The 19,261-nt window shown below is 39.5% G+C and overlaps 1 protein-coding gene and 1 long non-coding RNA gene across 3 annotated transcripts in view; one reads left to right on the top strand and one right to left on the bottom strand.

The window, feature by feature from the left end:
• The window catches only part of itga1 (integrin, alpha 1), a 61,131-nt gene that overhangs the window by 34,463 nt on the left and 7,407 nt on the right, over positions 1-19,261 (top strand). For both annotated transcript variants that reach the window (XM_026173499.1, XM_026173500.1), the window contains exons 3-17: positions 727-836; positions 5,243-5,331; positions 7,101-7,212; positions 8,935-9,062; positions 9,798-9,946; positions 10,275-10,425; positions 10,508-10,682; positions 11,420-11,493; positions 12,803-12,950; positions 14,467-14,612; positions 15,637-15,777; positions 15,871-16,122; positions 16,324-16,454; positions 17,148-17,323; positions 17,424-17,575. In XM_026173499.1, coding sequence (XP_026029284.1) covers positions 727-836; positions 5,243-5,331; positions 7,101-7,212; positions 8,935-9,062; positions 9,798-9,946; positions 10,275-10,425; positions 10,508-10,682; positions 11,420-11,493; positions 12,803-12,950; positions 14,467-14,612; positions 15,637-15,777; positions 15,871-16,122; positions 16,324-16,454; positions 17,148-17,323; positions 17,424-17,575 — 2,134 coding nt within the window. The remainder of the gene's footprint in view (positions 1-726; positions 837-5,242; positions 5,332-7,100; positions 7,213-8,934; positions 9,063-9,797; positions 9,947-10,274; positions 10,426-10,507; positions 10,683-11,419; positions 11,494-12,802; positions 12,951-14,466; positions 14,613-15,636; positions 15,778-15,870; positions 16,123-16,323; positions 16,455-17,147; positions 17,324-17,423; positions 17,576-19,261) is intronic.
• LOC113025590 (uncharacterized) lies at positions 5,278-18,894 on the bottom strand. The gene is made up of 3 exons (XR_003272818.1): positions 18,615-18,894; positions 9,672-9,714; positions 5,278-6,737 (listed from the first exon to the last, which is right to left on the bottom strand). It is a non-coding gene; the product is annotated as an uncharacterized LOC113025590 (long non-coding RNA).

Raw genomic sequence — 19,261 nt, 5'->3', positions numbered from 1 at the left:
CTTATCATTAATGAAGTAATTATGAAGTGTTTATTTTTTCATTTCTGAGTGAAAAGAGTGCTCGTTCAATGCTGTAAATAATTACAATGTTTCTCACAGGCAGCTGGCAGCAGAAAGTGTGTCGGGTGTGTTGTTGTTCCTCTCTGCGTCTTGCTTCAAATGACACAGGGTCCATTAGAGTCAGGAATGTTAATAAGCTTGAGCGTTTAGAGGAAGGCAGATGACCAAACTTTTTTTTAGCATCAATGCACTGATGGAGAGACACAGTGTAATAAAACCCACACAAGACACATATTGAACTTGTCCAGCACATTAAACGTAACACTGAAGTGCTATAAAAGCAGCTGGGAGTTATCTTCCATTACTATGTGGTGTTGGTGAGAGCTAAATGAGATTAACTGTTGTTTTTTATTTCCAGCTATTTCTTTGTTATTGTGTCAGAGTGATTATATAATAAAACTGCAGCCACAAACTCGCAAGCCAATCACAATAAACTATAACATCTTTACTAGGCAGTGTGAACCATGGTTTACGTTCAATTGCTATACAAGTATAATTAAACCATGTCTAAATAGCTGTGGACCTCAGAAGTGGATCTCAGAGTCACTGCTTCTAATCGCTGCAATAACATCTGAATTGCGGTTGTTATCACAATTGTAAAGCAAGTAGTGTGGATGTTGGATGGCTTTCCATGTAACCATTCCCATCTCGTCCTTATTTTTTCAGGGTTCTGATTGGATCTCCGCTGTCAGGACAGCCGAGTAAAAGAACCGGAGACGTCTACAAATGTCCCGTGGGGAGAGATAACAACAACTGCATCAAACTGGAGCTGCCCAGTAAGAAAACGATTTGTGTGCACATGTGTACAGTTTTATCTGATCTGGCTGAAGGGGGCTATGAGTTCATGCAATGCCAAGACAACCACCTGTCCCTCTGTCCAGCTACAGTTCACAAGAAATGCAGCTCCTCCTGCAGTATTGGCCAGATTTTAATCAAACTTACACACAGTGATCACTCAGTGGTCAGTGTCACATTTGTTGTTTTATGGGCACTTTTCCCTTTTCACAGCGATGACCTTCATGCGCACTACTTATAATTGTACCAAATTCTTGCTCCTAATGTACTGAAAAATAACAAATTCAAACTGTTTAGTGAAGTTAATAACAAAAGATTCTCATTGTTGATACATTTTGCGTGCACAAAATTAAAAATCACCTTGTTAGACATGCAAAAGGCCACTTATTTCCTGATAGATTATGACAATCATGTGATCATATTACTGATTATTATCATGGAGTAAGAAGTTCTGTTGATTGACTCCCAAATAGCACATTTGAGAGCATATTTGTGGCCTACCTTCCACCATTATCATCAGTAATACGCTCAGTGCTATGACATACTGATCACAGGTTTACAACTGATCATGTAGTCGTAATGCTTCTGAACTCAGACGGTGTACAAGACTAATTTGTCATGCATGTGATGAAGTAGAAAACAATGTTTTGCAAGGACGGCCTTACATTTTGGCTGTTATGTTTTACCTTCTCTCCTGTTGTGTTAATACTTTCCTATTCACGCAGAGGAATGCACAGCATCCTTCCTCCAACACTATCGGATAAATGAAGGCTAAAGGATAAAAAAACCAATGCTGACACCTTTTCCTAACAGATCAAAATTGCCAACGCTCTGCTGACTCTGTAACTGCACCGTTCCAAACCTCCTCTGCCATTAACTTCAGCATAAAATTAAGATGTGCTTATGCCATGACCATAGTGAAATCCTGGCAAGAAAGTAAAGCACTCACAGTTATTCCTGCGTCCAACACACGCAATCTGATATCATTGTTACCACAACCTTACATTTTAATGTTGCCCCAGGAGCGTCACTGCTTCAGGACCTTTTACCATGATTAATTATACTGATATGATTAATGCTGTGAAAAAGTTAAACAGTTATTCTTGGATTTGAGAAGGTGTCTAAGCCTGACCTCAAAGAAGTAAAAACTCAATCAATTAACTCTAAAGTAATAAGTAAACATGGATATCTAATTAGTGATCACAGTCTCCTGTGTGAAAGCTGTGTGTTTGACCCAACCACCCACCACAACCTCTTCTCTAGACACACTTTGTCACTCGATAAAAGGAAGCAATAATAACACGGGGATCAATCATTCAGTTGCTGCATATTATATCTGTTGTCATTGTAACAGATAATCCATGTTATTCGCTTCATCTTTCAGTGGCCGATTGGTTTATATATGTGCATGAACATGTGCATGAGGGGGATTTTAATTGCCGGTGTGCATGGGAGAAGCTCTCAATTAACTGTCTGCACAAATACTCTAAATCCAAGTGCTTCAGGGCGTGTGCGTCTGATGTGTGTGTAAGTTAACTTTTATATCTGACTGGGTCTTCTGGGGAGGAAGCTGGAACCATCGGAACAGGAAGACAGCAAATAAACAAGGTTTTAATGTTTCAGCCTTCCAATTTATCTAAATTAAACAGATAAACACAACTTAGCTGCCGGTCAGTAGTCTGCAAAGCCTCTATTAGTGCCTGCCTGTGTGTGTACGCAATAACCGAGAGCTTGTGTGTGCAGCAGATCTGCAACTTTTAGAGACTGATACGTCACCGCTTTAGCACAGTTGCCTTGGACACCTTAAAATTTCTAAGTAAGCACGGTAACAGCTTGGCTGCTGTTGGTAAATTATTGGTTTTAAGTGCTGATCAGTTGGAATTCCCTTCTCTGAAGTGGAGAGTGCTGTAGTTGCTTTATCTTGGGGGATTTAGAAAAAAAAGCTTGAATCTCACAGACCGAAGTTTTGTCTGGAAAGCATCCAATGGGAATCTGGAGCCAGACAAGTCAGCAACAAACTAGGAGAAGTTTAAATGATGACAACAGTGCTGGTTTATTTTACTTTTTTAAAAGAAACTAGACATGATAAGCAAATGCATGACCTGTTTGTTTCTTTAGGATCAGTTGATGGATATATAAAGTATTCTTGGATATTTCTATAACAGTAGAAAAACCTTGCGCAGTTCAGCAGGATGTGTTCATGTAAATGTTTTAAATAAGTAAAGGGCTTGTCAGTCATCTGTCACTCTTCATCATTTCAGTCTATGCCCACTGACGACTCCTCACAATCTCTCATCGCCACATCTGCCTCCATAATGGATTTACATTTTCCCAGCACAGACGAGCGAAGCCAAACCATAATGAGCAAAGTTAGTGGCTGTTGTGTTGTAATTTTTAATGACTCTTCAGTCTGACCAGTAAAACTGGGAGGCGGTTATGCCATGGCCATTATGAAATACTGATGAGGAAGAACAGTACCCACAATTTTGGAGGGGTTGGTTACTAAACACCTTGGCTGTATTTTTGCATTCTGTTTAGAAAATTGAAACTAAATGACAAACATGATGCGTCAGTTGTATAATTGTAAAGTCAGTCTGCCTTCTCTCACATATACTCATCCAAAAACAAAACATAAGTTTGGGTTTTCAAATAGATTTTGTCTTATTAGATATCTATCTATCTATCTATCTATCTATCTATCTATCTATCTATCTATCTATCTATCTATCTATCTATCTATCTATCTATCTATCTATCTATCTATCTATCTATCTATCTATCTATCTACATATTTTATATATATGCACGCAGAAGACATTTGAAATGATACAAGCAGTCACCCATCTGAGAACGGATAATACAAGTGTCCGGATCTGTTGTTGAGGAATTGCTCTCCCTTCCTGCAGCTGTGCAGTGGTCAGTGGCTGTGGCTGTCTCTGATGAACACGTTGACTCAGCATGTGCCAGGTTTGTTCAATAGGAGACATATCAGGACTAAATGCTGGCTAAGGAAGTGTCCGGATGTGCTTCTTATCCAGAAAGGCCTGCGCTGCTCTAGCAGTGTGGGGGTGGGCATTGTCGCATTGTCGCCCTGAAACAGCCGCAGGGTGGAGTACTGCTGCATGAGTGCCACAAATACAGGTTGGAGCACCTCATCTTGGTACGTCTGTCACCAGGATTTCCACTGAAAACAATCTGATCAGAAGTGGCCATGCAGGGCTGCGGCAGCAGACACACTTCAATTGGTCGCGGCAGCCACTGCACTGATAAAAATGTTGTAGATAAACTGCATGAACCAATTCTGAGGTGTATAAGTGAGTTCACTTGTGTTCAGTAAACAAAATACCAGCCCTGCTTTTGACTAAATCAATCAGCCGTAACTGAAAACTACTAATGTGAAATGTTTGGGTATTCTAGGAAATTGGGAAATGGATTTAAAACAAAGACTGATTATGAAGCTGATTTGCCATAGTAATAATTAGTTTACTGTTTTTCAGTGTTGTGAAAACTCACTGCAGTTTAGATCCACAATCTAGAAAATCACAGGCAGAGCACCAGAGCAGGAGCAGTGCTCTGATAGGTCCAATTTGTTCTGATTGCTATCAAGCATTACTGAGGAAAAAGCTTGTATTTCGGTGTCTGTCACTCGTTCCAGTCCCACGTGGGTATCATGAGCTGCAGGGTCCTGAACTGTGTCATTGGAGTTAAGAAATAAGGATGGGTCACTTTCCAAATCAATTCAGACCCACATCACAGTTTAATGTTGTTTTAAAAAGTTTGTTTATGAAAGACAAGGATTTTTTTCATCCTGAGGTCAGCAGGGAGCCCGATTGTGCTGCCTTTATTAGTATACTTTAGTGAGTGTGGGAAGGAAATAGAGGGAAAAAACCCACCCGGAAAGGACGTATAGGGTAAAAATTTAACGCACTAACTGCTAACAGATCTGTTGCACATACAATAAGAAATTGTTTCACATCAAAATCACTTCTCAGGGAGCAACATTCAAAATTGAAAAGGCATGTTTCACAGATTTGCAGAAGGAAAAACTAATTCCTATCCAAAACATTCCCAAGCTGCTAATTTTAGACACATGTTGGGTTGGTTTAATGATTCCCCTAATTCTTTCCCCTTCACAACAAACAGGCTGTTTACCAACAAAATATTTGTGTTGTGCTCCATATTCTTAGTTAATAGCCATAAGCTACACACAGAGGGGCCACATGGTAAAGTAATATAGCAGAGTATATTTAGTCTCATGTCATTCTTTGGGATAGGCAGCACTTTTCTTGTGGGAAAATGAAAACGAGAAATTTACCCAGCTGTGCTGCTCTCTGTTTGTCTCACTCTGTTATTCATCTAGTTTATTCTTCTTCTTTTTTTTTTTTAGAAAACACAACCATTCCCAACTTGCGTGAAGTGAAGGAAAACATGACCATGGGAAGCACACTGGTAACGAATCCCAAAGGAGGATTTCTGGTAAGCAGGAAGTCTTCTACATTTTCTATAGACAAGAAGAAGAAGGACTGATCTTTGCATATTTGCTGCAAGACTACTCAGCAGCGAATTTGCAGAACACGCACTAAACCTTTGGCCTCCATGGAAAAGTCAGGCTCCGTGTCCTGGGAACGTAACAGGATGCTGTGAATCAATTGTGGTAATGTTGAAGTGTTTAAACATGTAGGGTTGTGCTTAAGAACTGTAGTAAAACTTTATTTAAACCTGAGGATCACCAATGTGTCAAAACTACAGCGCCAGTAAATGCATGTTTTTGCAACTTCTTGAATGGTTCGTGTATGAAAATCTAATGTAGAAATGTGAGGTGGAGCTGCAGTTTAAACCCTTAATGTGATTTACACAACATGTCAACACCATGTCTGTATTTATAAGGTGGAACACCCAAAACATTTGGTATAAATCAGGCTACCAGAGGAAACATATGACATGATAATGAGCAAATAATGAGTTTAGTAACACATTTCAACACAATCTAATCACCAGCTGGACTGCATGTGTGTTTAGTCATTTACTGAACATTTACAATACTAATTTATAGCCGTGCCACTCATTATGCCTGCCTGTTGAGCCATCACAGTGGTGCACTGATTTTCCTGAACTATTACATGCATTGTTATGGAATTTTCTGCAAACCTGAATGGTCCCCAAAGGATGAATCCTAATAAGTATACTGCTCCAACTAATGCGTTTTTTTAGCCTCAGGTTTTCTATCAGTTTTGCTAATTAGCAAATGTTAGCATTTTAGCAATAATGAGATACTTTAATGCTAAGCAGGCCTTTGTTTCTGGGATTACTAGCATTGTCTTTGAATAAGAACTTCAGTACTCACAACTACTTGTATAAAATCTTTATTATCACAGCAACAAGAAAAAAAACCCAGAAGCATTTCAGCACATGGCTTTTCTCAGAGTTTCTAATACACATGTAGTCACAGCTATAATGAGCACAGGTAGCAACGATCAGCAATTCATCAACATACAGAAGTGACGGCCTGCTCCAAGCACATACATAGATTACACACCATTAACGCTATCAGAAACACACTGAAAGACAAAAAATTAACAAACTATATCACATAATACACAACTCAGATCTGTATCTAGATATTAATTGACCACGAAAACATTACATAGACGCACATAAATCAATAATCTAAACATCTTATAATCAATACATGAAAAATACAGGCCGAATAAGTCTATGCAGCCCCATTTATTAATTCTAAAAAACAAGATAACGAGTGTTCTTCATTTAATCCACCAGGACACGAGTTTGTAAATGATGTAGCCAATAAGGCTTTCTTTGGAGAAGTTGTTGTTCTCTATGAATGAGAAGGAAATGTGTGGATGATGTACGTGGGGTATCATCTGGAAGCAAAAATAATATGTAGTCAGTTACTTAACAGATTTAATTACTTGTAAATTAAAGGTGCCATTCCAGACTGTTTCTATCCACTTTAACCCCTCCCTCTAAGTAAAGGCCTGCTCCCTTTAGCAGTTTTCCTCTGTTCTGTCTCCTTTTCTCCTTTTCTTAAGAGAAACAGTCTGAATCAACCTCTTGTGGGTTTTAATAGTCTCTTGATGTCATCCTCAGTTTGAGTCGTTCTTTCCTCTTTGTTTCTGTCTTCAGTAGCTCTCCTCTCATCCATGACCTCATAATAGTGGAAAACTAACTAGTCACAGCCTTTGAGTCTCTGTTTGTTTGTATGCATGTGTGTCCTGTTTCCACAGGCGTGTGGTCCTCAGTATGGCTACAAGTGCGGCCCGCAGCATTTCATCTCAGGAGTTTGTACGAATGTCAGCTCTTCCTTCCAGATCCTCAACTCTTTTACAAAATATCAAGGTACAGTACAGAAAATCTGCTCAAGACAGGACGCTGTCTATACAAGTTGTCTGTCTGGGTTGAGAGATAGCAATCTCCTCGTCATACTAGTACCACCCAGGACCCTGACTTTAAACTCACACTCCCTCAGCGAACATAGAGATTAGAGCATTCTTCTTAATGTAAACTTGTCTGTGACGACCCCCCCCCCATCCCTCTCATGTCCAGCCCAGCCCATCTGCTGCATTGTATGCCCAAGTTAGGAGACAGTTTACTGGGCTTGCATGGCGTTTCCCTGGATGGAAACAGCTTTGAAAGAACCCTAGAGTAAACAGCGTACAGTCATTTTCTCTTTCATTCCCTCAGGTTTTCTGAATCACTGTTACTTTACCACAAATAATCATATACACAGACTTATTGTATACTTCTCATACTCATTTAATCCTCTAAATAATGAATGAAGGTAAAAAAAAGTTTTGAATGAAACAAAAAGACTTTAGAAATACAGTTCTTACATTGTTCCTACACAGACGTCTTGCCTCAAGTAATTGTTATAATTAATATAATCATAGTTGTTAGGTTTCTACAGTTTGAAGGTTTAAAATGAATATTTACAACAGATTTCACAACTCGTCAACTCTAGTTCCTCCACAGGTAAATGATAAAACCAGGATGACTTTTTTGTACCTTTTTATTTGTGTTATCTGCTACATACATAATGGCAATTGTAATTGTTGTCAGCATTTACCACCCACCAATGCACAGCAGTAAATTGACTACACAGGTCTGTCACCTTTTGAAGTAAAACTGATTTCTAGTTCACTGAGCTGAAAGACATGCGATGGCGATGGGTCCATTTGTCCCTCCACAGTTCACTCCTCCTATTCAAAATTACACAATAGTCACCTAATGATTCTTCACCCAAATTTTACTAAAGAGAAAAATCATACTTTTGATTTTATGGACACATTGTCACACAAATTTCCACTCTTGGTCTGGATGCATAGGTTTGTTTATGACATAATAATGTCTTATGCTTGGCTATGGTCAGTAAAAAAACTAGGCGTGTATGGTAGGTGCAGCAGACATTTCGAATGGGCAACAATAACAAGGTTGTCCAACACGATCAATATAACTTCACATTTTGATGAATGAAGTCCGTTTACAACATCCCACTCCACGTTCTTCTCCTGTATTCACTATTCGTATTATGCTAGCAGATTCTCTTCTTGTATAATAATAATGTTTGTAATGTAACCTAGTAAAACAAAAGTAGAAGCCTTAAAAAAACAAAAAAGTCCATATTTTGTAACAGAAATATTCATTTTGTTCCCCCATTGTGCTACCCTCTATAAACCCCTCACCCCAACTTATACGTACACAAACCAACGCACGCACGCACACACACACACACACACACACACACACACACACACACACACACACACACACACACACACATACACACACACTGATCTACGTTATTACATTTTGATTTGGAGCTTGTGTGTTTACCGTGGGCGCAAGTAAACAGGAAACAGACTGAACGTGTTACATAACCTGATGTCTTACTTAGGAGAAAAATCACCAAATCAAATACGCTTGTGTAGACTAGCCAAAAGTAAAAAGAAGCAAAAGAAAAAAGTCCAGTCTCAGCTTTCAGCACCCCTGTTAGTGCTTACAGAGAGAAACTGAAAACTAAACGTACCCTTTAATTAAATGTCATTTTTGGCTCTGTTCCAGAGTGCGGGAAGGAGATGGACCTTGTGATCGTGCTGGATGGATCTAACAGTATCTACCCCTGGTCGAGTATTACGGAGTTTCTCAATAAGTTCATTGGGAGACTTGAGATCGGACCTAAACAGACACAAGTCAGTTGCACTATTTAAAGAACAAACTAAAAAAGCCAATTTTCTTTGCATATACAGTACTTTTAAAAAGCCTTTACCCACTCCATCCATCATTTCAAAAAATAAAGAAATAAAGAGTGGCTATAGACGTTTGCAGAGTGGTTTATGTGTGCGTTCAGTGCAGGCTGCACAGCCATACATGAATGAATAAATGGAATAGTTATGTAACATCAATCAGATATAGAAAAGGAATGAATGGAGGATTATATTAGTTAGTAATTATGTTTAATGACTTTACTGTGCTCCATTATGTAATTTTTCCACACGTGTAAGATGCCCTTTATAAAGCAAAGTTCATAAACTGAGCACTTTACAGCCTTTAAAGTAAATTCAACCTCTCGCTCACTAAGTTTGAATCTGAGTGTATTTCTGTCCACTTGAATTGGATCGCTCTGTGAATGTGTTTTTCTTATGGTTACATTGATCTGGCTCACAGCTTGTGGACTTTTCCACAGGGAAGCACTGGAAAGTCTTCCTACTGTGGAGTCTAGTGGTTGGAAGTCAAATCTTCCATGGCTGCTGAAGTCCTCTGCAGTCTGTATAAAGAACATTGTGTCATATCAAGCTCACCAGACCTCAGCCACATCCTCTGCAGACTGTCTGGGGGGAGAAGCTGAGGAGAGAAGAACATAGATAGAAATTTAATGTAGGAGAAAGTTTACATGTTAAATGTGTGAATGTATGCGTGTTTTCTAGGTGGGCATTGTGTCTTATGGCGAGACCGTGAGTCATCAGGTCAACCTGAGCCAGTTTGACAACATGCCTGCTTTGCGGGATTTTGTCCAAGTCCTTCCTCAGCACACTGGCACCAAGACGATGACTTTCCTGGGCATTGATACTGCCAGGTACCTAACATTAGCTGTCTTATTTGGGCAAACCCGGCAACGGTTGACCACAATTAATAATTGAGTCTTTCTGGTTTGGCAAGGTTTAATGGATATTTGAATAGGAAACTGTCATTTCAAGTCTGCTTGACAATTGTCATGGGCAGATTGTTAGAAGAAAAATAGCACAAGCCTTCCAGTTGGCCTTGCAGATAAATTTTCAGACATGATGGAATTCAAATCTTATGAGGAAATTAAAAAATAGTGTTGCAATTGATGTGTCGTCAGAAAAAAAAAACTAGCATAAGTCAGGATTGTCTGAGTAACTTTGAAGTTAATTGCATTTCAGAGAGGAAGCCTTCATGCCAGAGCGTGGTGCACGACCTGGAGTTAAGAAAGTCATGGTGATTGTGACTGATGGAGAATCACACGACTACTATAATCTACAAAAGGTCATCAAAGCTTGTGAGCATGATGACATTGAGAGATTTGGCATCGCTGTGAGTACAAAATATTTTGTGATGTTTCAGTTTTTGGTCAGAATAGTTTATCCGTTAATGTTAAGTACTTTCTCGTTTACAGGTTTTGGGGGACTACGGTCGCCAGAACAAATCTCTATCAGAGGTGCAAAAGTTTATCAAAGAGATCCAGAATATCTCCAGTGAACCTATCCAAGACCACTTCTTCAATGTGTCTGATGAGGCTGCTTTAGTGAACATTGTGGATACACTGGGAAGCAGGATTTTGGCCTTGGAAGGTAAACGCATAGACACAAAATATGCATGCTCTTGAAGCCACATTAGCAGTTTCACTTTTGTCAAAGAAATGGATGTTGAAATAGTTCGACAAAGACCGACAAAAGCAGGAAGGAGCTAGCCTTGCCCCCCTAAATAGATCCAATAGGTATGAATAAAAACTACATGCTGAACACATTTAACAATTAAGACATTTAAGGCAAATGATCAATTCAATCAGCTTTATTTATATAGCGCCAATTCACAACAAAAGTGAGTGTTTTATATTGTGAATACCCACGATAATAGAGGAAACTCCAACAATCATATGAACCCCCTATGAGCAAACACGTGTTGACACAGACATCTATAAATGACTTTGTGGGCTCAGTTCATCATTTCAGGGTGTGTTGAAAAAGGTATGTTTACTGGCTATCAACTTCTGATTGATGAGTCGTTAGCATTTCACAGTCAGACCCACCCCTCACTGGTCACATTCATTTTAGAAATAATTAAATGGCACACATGGAAACGGTATTAATGCCCATCGTTTTGATTATCTTCCTCTTCATGTTAAGCTAACATAAGATATTACTTCAGTTCTGTCACAGACAAATATTTCCCTAAATTTCAAACGATACCCATATTTAAGTTTCAGACCCATATTCTTTATATGTTTCGAAGTAAAAACAGATTTGACAACATGTGATTATCTGTGGTTTATGTACATGTAGCTAAACTGAAATTTCCCTTTCTTCAGCTACAAGTGGAAATTCCACTTCCCCCATTCAGATGGAGATGTCCCAAACTGGGTTTAGTGCTCACACCTCAAACGTAAGTTTCAGTCCAACTGTTTACGTGTGATTAATACACCAAACTGCTACCAAATAGATTGTTTACAGAGGAATAGTTGGGTCCTGCTAAATCACTTATTGCACCCAGACCGCACCAAATGGCTGAAGGATGAATCATATTTTGAGATCACAGCAGTGATAAGTTGCTCTATCTGTGGAATCAAAGTGAACTGTTTGCACGGACATGGATTCATCAGCAAGGAAGTTAACTGCTGAACTCATCCCGACACAATACCGCATTGTTATCTCTGGTCCATCTACAGCTGTTTGGTGATTCAGCTCTGTGGGTTAATTTTGGGAAACTTGAGAATTGCTCACTGTGATATCCTGGCAATATCGTGTCTGACTGTATGTGAGTCGGAAAGCAAATGAAAGATGTACACAGCAGAAAAGTCTGTAAGGGATGTTGAGTCAGAAGGCTGATTGGATAAATTCAGTATCTATTTCCTGCATGTAATAAAAAAAACGCCCCTTTTTTATGTTCCTCCTCCTGCTCTTATCTCCTCTGACTCTCTCTTACTCTGAATTGGCTCCTAAGCTGAGTCATAGTACTGAATCCTAAACATGTGACGCCACACTTTAGCAGTCATTAGTGGGAAAGAGCCACTCGACGCACTTTGTTGTGGCTAATGAAAGATGTCATGTCCTGTTGCAACCCCTCCCATTCCTATTACTTAACTGTGCTGCCTCTGGACAAAAAAGAGCGATAGATATATTCACTTGAAATAATATACCGTATATGCTTGTTATTTTATTATGGGATCAATAGCTGTACTTTTAAGTTGCACTTAATGTGCACTTAAAGGCCACAGTCGTATGCCAAAGTCAGTGCTCTTTCTTACATTTAAAAATAAAGTAATCTGGATTTGTGCCATAGTATCATTTTTTATTTTATTTTTTCATTTTTTTTTATTATTACTTTTGCATAATATTGCTACCAAACAGATTCCAAAAAACTATAATAACAGAAAGTTGTGAAAAGCACCCATCAGCGGTGCAACTTTGATTGTTTGGGATCCTGAAGGTCTCTGATGAAGAGCATTCACACAAGTGCAGAACTTAAATATAACTTTGTGATGCTTGCACTCTGCTGCTGCTTACCACCACTACATTTGAGGGGCTAAGTAGTGTATATGAAATGCAGAGTCTACCTCAAAGTAAAATTTCTATAGGGATATTTTGCTTGTTAGTGTAGATGTGTAAACCACTACACTATGGAGCCACTGTTTTGCTTAAATAAAGGATTGGGTTATTTTTTCCACCACATATTTGTCTGTTGTCTCCCTTAGGAAGGTGTGTTACTGGGAGCAGTGGGAGCTTATGAATGGAACGGGACAGTGGTAATGTACACTCCTGGAGGAGACGTGGTTCCAGGGAAAGATGCTTTCTTTGACCCACTGAAAGAGGCTAGGAATGAAAGGCTGGCCGCGTACCTCGGTGAGTGGAAACTTAATAAAATTTATAGTTCCTTTAAATGTCACTGATATATAAATTTAAAGTCTTCATGGATTAAAAAAATATATAATAACTGACCTTTAAGTGAGTTCCTCTGCACAACACTTGCTCTTGTGTACTTACATTACCCGTTAGTGCTGTTAGATGCAAAATAGCAGCCTTTACTATAAAAGAGACTTTGTTTAAATGTTTTTTGGTGAAACGTGTTTAACATGTTTACATATTATACATATTTAGCCTTAAAAATGAAGGGGTCAGAGTTTGTTAGGAATAAAATATTCTAACAACATTACTAATACAGTGCAAAAAAAATGTAAATCTACTCAGGAGGCTATTTATAATATGTACCTTTGGCTTCTCATATGTATTTATGTCAATTATGGAACCAAATTTATGAATAGTTTTAATGCTACTGCTGCTGCTTTTTATGATGCTTTTATTACCATCTAAATATCCAGGCCTACTTTGCTATAAAGCTCCACAGGCCACTTTAAGTACTAGCTGTGTTTGTTGGATATAATCTCATTTAAAGCAGCCTAAAAGTAAAAAGGCTTACATTCTCTGTTTTCCCTTAATATGGAGAATCAGGACTAGCCGTGTATGTGTATACTTCTGTTTATTGCATTTGGGGAGTCTGAAGAATTACATGAAGTCATGATAAATAAATAAAATTTAAAAAATGACTTTAGCAATTAATTAATTTGATGAATAAACTTTGGTTTCATGTATTTCAGTTTACAAAAATATTTTTGCTTCATGTTTATAACTGCCTGATTAACAGTCTTCCTGTTTTCTCCTCTTCTTTGACTGTACGCTTTATTTATTTATTTAGATTATATATGTTAATAATTTCTTAAAGTATATCAATCTTAAGCAAGTTAAAGCTAAAAAAAAATTAGCACGTTGAATTAAAATACATGGAATACACACCTTTTTTTGTTCCACCAACCTAGATCTGATCTAAGTGTTTCTGATGTAAAATTAAGTTGCAGAATAAATATGGAAGTTTCTGCTGTGAGGGGGAAAATAGGTACGTCATTTGTCTGACTTCGAAAGCAGATTCTGTTCTCTGTGTCACATAAATAATAATACACAGGCTCGTCGCTCCATGCTGATGCCTTTTATGGCTCGTAAAGCAGCCGTGGTATCTTAGTATCAAGTTATTTAATCAACATGTCATTAGATGGAGCGCTGGTAGCTCGCACACTATAAACTCAGCTGTTGGCACATGCTCGTTCCGAATGCTCAGGCTACAGCACGCAGAGCTGCGGTGCGCTTTTCTAAGTGGGTGTGTGTTCCTTTCCAGTGTTTTACAGTTTCCTTCTCACACGCAGAAGTAAACAGCTGCCAGAGGAGGCATTAAAAATATCCCATAAACAGAGCGAGGGTGCATTTTTTTTCTAGAGAAATCGTAAATCGCAGATACTTTTGTGACACTCCTGAAGGTTCGTACTGTTTGGATTGAAAAAAAACGTGCTTGTAAATGCACTCTCCGCAGGGTATGATGTGCAGTCAGCATCCACGTCTGAGGGAGAGCTGTACATCACAGGTGCACCGCGGTACAACCACACCGGCCGCGTTGTTATCTACCGACTCGATGAAAACAACAGAATCGTCATCTCGCAGATACTGAAAGGAGAACAGGTGAGTCTTTGGCAGGCTTGGCTAGCCTCAGTTCCTCAGGGCGCTTTTGCACTGGAGATGTGAGAAGCTTAAAGATGGTAACTCGCAGTTTCTATCTTAAGCTAATTACACATGTGTCTTTAAGGAAAATAATAAAAGAAAGGGAAAGATGCAAAACACAGTAATTAATAGAAAACACACCTTGTCCGCTGTTGTGTTTTACATATCAGAGCCACTGTAAAAACACATCATTCACATAAGCCATTATTTATAGAAACAATAGCTTAATTTACATCTGCTGAGCTCGCAGTAGAGGAAAAAGTCTGAAAAGGGTTTTTTTTAGAAAATCCAGCAACACATCCACATGGATATTGGCCAATGAGAGAACTCCAAGGACTGGTTGGGCAGATGGTCAGTAAGTGGCTCCAGGCCATTCGTTCCTGGCAAAAGGAAGTGCCCAATAACACAAGCAACACTATGTTTAGTCCATAGTGCGCTATAAAGGAGCAGTTTTTAAAATATGGCTACAAAATGTGCCTGTATGACAAGTCATCAGCCTGATTCAAACACAAATAAAATAATGCAAAAAAAACCCCCAAAACAAGTGATGTGCAACATATTTAATATAGACACACTAAACAGTAATATAACAACCTCTCATACGAGAAGCTTCTTCAGTTTTGAACTGAAGAAGCTTCTCGGATGAGAGGTGAAACGTCTTCAAGCAACTTAAAGAAGTCCAGACGCCTTTCTTTCCCAGCTCCTTAGATAGCTTACAATATATCAATAAATAGTAAATAAATACATAAAAGCACAATAATATAAATATTGATGACTATGCCTGTAAATGTGTGCATATTTATGTCTTATATATTCAGGACAAGATGCACCAAATTCTTTGTGAGCATTCAGCTATATTAGTTTATATTATATTAGTCTGTGGCTTAATGTGGGCTCTCTGGGTTCACTGCTTACTGCATATAATGTGCAAGTTGAATGAATTCAGTGGAGTAAACACTGAAAGATGATTTGGGGCTTTGCGCAGATTGGTTCCTACTTTGGCAGCGTCCTTCAGACTGTTGACGTGGATAATGATTCCTTGACTGACCTGCTGTTGGTTGGAGCTCCAATGTACATGGGCCCAGAAAAAGATGAGCAGGGACGAGTCTACGTCTACAGGCTCAAGGTACAGAAAATTAGTTCAGTCGGATAACTTTTGCCAGACGTCTGCTAAAAGTCACAAAATAAAAGAGCTTTTTTTGTTTTTCCTCCGTTACAGAATAACAAATTTAAGCATGAGTATACTTTAAAGCCTATTAATCAGTCCTGCTGTACGCTCCAATCAGCCGGCTGCACCAATAAAAATGAGCCGTGCGGCGCCCGGTTTGGTACAGCCATTGCAGCAGTGACAGATCTTAACCTTGATGGGTATAATGATGTGGCGATTGGTGCGCCTTTTGAAAATGACCACAGAGGGGCTGTCTACATCTATCACGGAGACCAGAAATCACTCAAAAAGAAATTTGTACAGGTGAGAAGATGGAATTTATAATACTGAAAGATCTGTTGTTGTTGTTTTCATTACAGTATTCTTTAGATAAGGCTACAGATGCTTCCGCTCTGTGCAAATACTGTTTACCCAAGTTAGCATCACTATTATAACCACAATGGATTTAAATTAACTGCAGTTTTGCCTCAATATCCCCTGCTTTGTTTGTTGCTGTGTCCTCAGCATATTCCTGCAGGTGGCGATGGCGAAAAGGTGAAATTCTTTGGTCAGTCCATACATGGAGTCATGGATCTAAATGGAGATGGAATCACTGATATCACTATAGGAGGTCTGGGAGGGGCCTCGCTGTTCTGGTGAGTCGTGGCCCATCCTCACATACAAACATTCACTGCAAAAACCACACATTCCACTTCAATCGTTAACAGCAGCAGCAGCAGCGCTGCAGCCCAGAGACAGCATACATGTCCACTTTCCATTGCATTAATCAGGGTTTAGACAGCTGTGCATGTCCCACTGGGGTTGTAGGCTGGTGACCATCAACCTCCTCGTGATTTCTCTTTTAAAAGCCCCCGCAACATACTTCACAGTTGGAGAGCAGCATACATCCTCAGCCCACAAAGTTTTGAAGCCAACAGCATGATTTAACCTCCAAGGCAGACTTTCTCCCACAGCTTCTACTGACAGAGCTTCGACTAGGCTGTGTGAAAACTCCATTTCCCAAGTGACTTAGAGTTTAAAAAGGATTTGGCAGCAGGCAGGCTCTTCCTCCAGGACTGCTGGCTCTGTTTTAGAAAGCTTAACATTTGGATGCTGAGAACTGAAGCCAAGTTTTATTCTCAAGATGCATTAGTTCCTTCCTTTGTGAAAACTTATTTATTCTACTCTGACTGCATCAGTGACATCATCTATTTAACGTGCTGCTATAACGTACTACTTTGTGGTTCGTTGCAGTACTGTGTGCAGGATGTGCAGTGCTTGAACTGCACACGCACTATTCCTGCGTGCTTTGTATTCTAGTAGTTAATGCATTTCATTTGTGTTACCAGGTCCAGAGATGTTGCAGAGCTGCATGCCAGCATGACTTTCAACCCCTCTAAAGTCAACCTCCAGCAGATTGAGCACCAGTGTGAACACGGCAATAGGAAATCTATTTGTGCGAAGACCAACTTGTGCTTTACCTACAGAGTCAAATCCAACCAGCCGACTGTAAAAACAACTGCAAGTGAGTCATGTAACAAACCAACTTGATTCTGCAATTTTTCTCCCTTATTTTTCTTCTTTATAACCACATTTAAAAAAAACAAACTTCTTGTGTCTTGTAGATATGACCTATACTATAACACTGGACAGTCTGCGTGCCACATCCAGGGCCTCATTTATTAGCAAAGATTTAAAAAATGACCGCAGGACTACACAGAAGTTCACCATCATGGACGGAACGAAAGAATGCATGGAGAAAACCTTCATGATGTCGGCAAGTTGTGTTTTCTTACCTGTACAAAGTCTGACTTTATTTTCAGTCTGCATTTACTAAACACAACATTCAAGTGGATTCCTTTTGTTGCTGCGCTGCTCATTAGTGAAAGTTATATTTAGGGCTTCCTGGAAATGTTAATGGTGTTTTAGGGCTGTTAGCCAGAGAGGAGGGAGGGTAAAGCTGTCCTATGCAGAGCAGGAAGACCTAACATGAAACAGACCCCGTCCTGATCAAAGCATGCTCCGTTTAAACCTTGTGCCGCACTGGCCGATAAATTATCTGGAGACACTTAGAGAAAGGAGTGAGGATGAAACAGTGATTAGAGTGAATTAGAAGGTGAATTAGGTAGTGATCCATTGACTACTTTTACCTGTAACTGCTAAAAGCTTTTAAACCTTTGCTGTACCACCTACTTTAAAACCAAGCGTCTTCTTGGGCAGCTTCTGCTTCCTGGAATTCGTGCCAGCCATGGATTTCTCTGACTGGCTAACCCTTTAGTGAAGGAAAGAGGAGCTAATCGTTGGAAACAGCTGTTGTTATTATGTATGTTGAGTATGAATACCTGCTCTGTTCAAGTGTGCAAGTCAGACCAGAGACTTCCCACTTGTCCTCAGGCAGAGGTCGAGAATTTAACAAGCACGGAAGAAGCGTCGCGTCTATATTTGTCTCTGCTAAAGCATCAGTTAAAATACAAATAAAGTTAATATCAGTGACTGAAATTCTGAAAAATATAAACAGTGTGGTTTCTAATTGTTTAAGCAACAGGCACAGTCTGTGCAGTTCAGTGTTGCTGATTGTAAATGCGGCACTTTCATGTTAAAAGCTCTTCATCAGCGTCCTTTGAGTTTTAATCAGCATTTGGAACGGTCTCAAGAAGGACTTCATCATAGGCAGCGCCTCAATGTGACACACCTCTTTCAAACTGGATCTGCGTGTGTCCATCATATGAAGGCTTTGCACAATCGCACAAACACAAATAAATCTCAGTTACTTTGGTAAATTGCTTTTTTTCTCAGTAGCAGAGACTGTCACAAACCTGTGTCTGTCCTGACGTCCGTGGCGCTAGCGAGTGTTGCTTTTTTGGCGGCTTTGATGAAGGACTTTGCTACCACCATGATGATGCTTTCTTTTAACCAGTGAAAACACTGCCTCAACATCTCCTAAATGGACAGGAGCAAAAGTTTACGCTGACTCTTATAATCCCCAGAGGACCAATCCAAATACCTCTGACCTTTGCTCTACCATCCGTTTGACATTTCTTTTAGCTTAAAGCAGGGGTGAGTGACTCCAGGCCTTGAGGGCTGGTGTCCTTCAGGTTTTAGATGTGTCTTTGATCCAACACAGCTGATTTAAATGGCTAAATGACCTCCTCAACATATCCTGTGATTCAGGTGTGTTGACCCAGGGTGAAATCTAAAACCTGCAGGACACTGGCCCTGGAGGCCTGGAGTTGCCCACCCCTGGCTTAAAGTGAAATGCTGAATGGTTTTCCAGCAAAGTGTTGCAAATAGACTCGGCAAACACTTTATCAAGGACTGCACAGCAACACTGGAGACTTCATTTGCTCTGAAAACGCCTTCAATTCTTCCAGAGAATCAAAACAGGGGCATTATGGACGTAGCCACTAGATGACCTTAAATAGTGTCTAAAAGGGGGTGACAAAGGTCAGGTGCAGTACTCAGA

The sequence above is a fragment of the Astatotilapia calliptera genome, chromosome 7 (assembly GCF_900246225.1).
Source record: "Astatotilapia calliptera chromosome 7, fAstCal1.2, whole genome shotgun sequence".
Taxonomy (NCBI): domain Eukaryota; kingdom Metazoa; phylum Chordata; class Actinopteri; order Cichliformes; family Cichlidae; genus Astatotilapia; species Astatotilapia calliptera.
The sequence above is the reverse complement of the archived record's forward strand: the minus strand, read 5'-3'. Positions and strand labels throughout refer to the sequence as shown.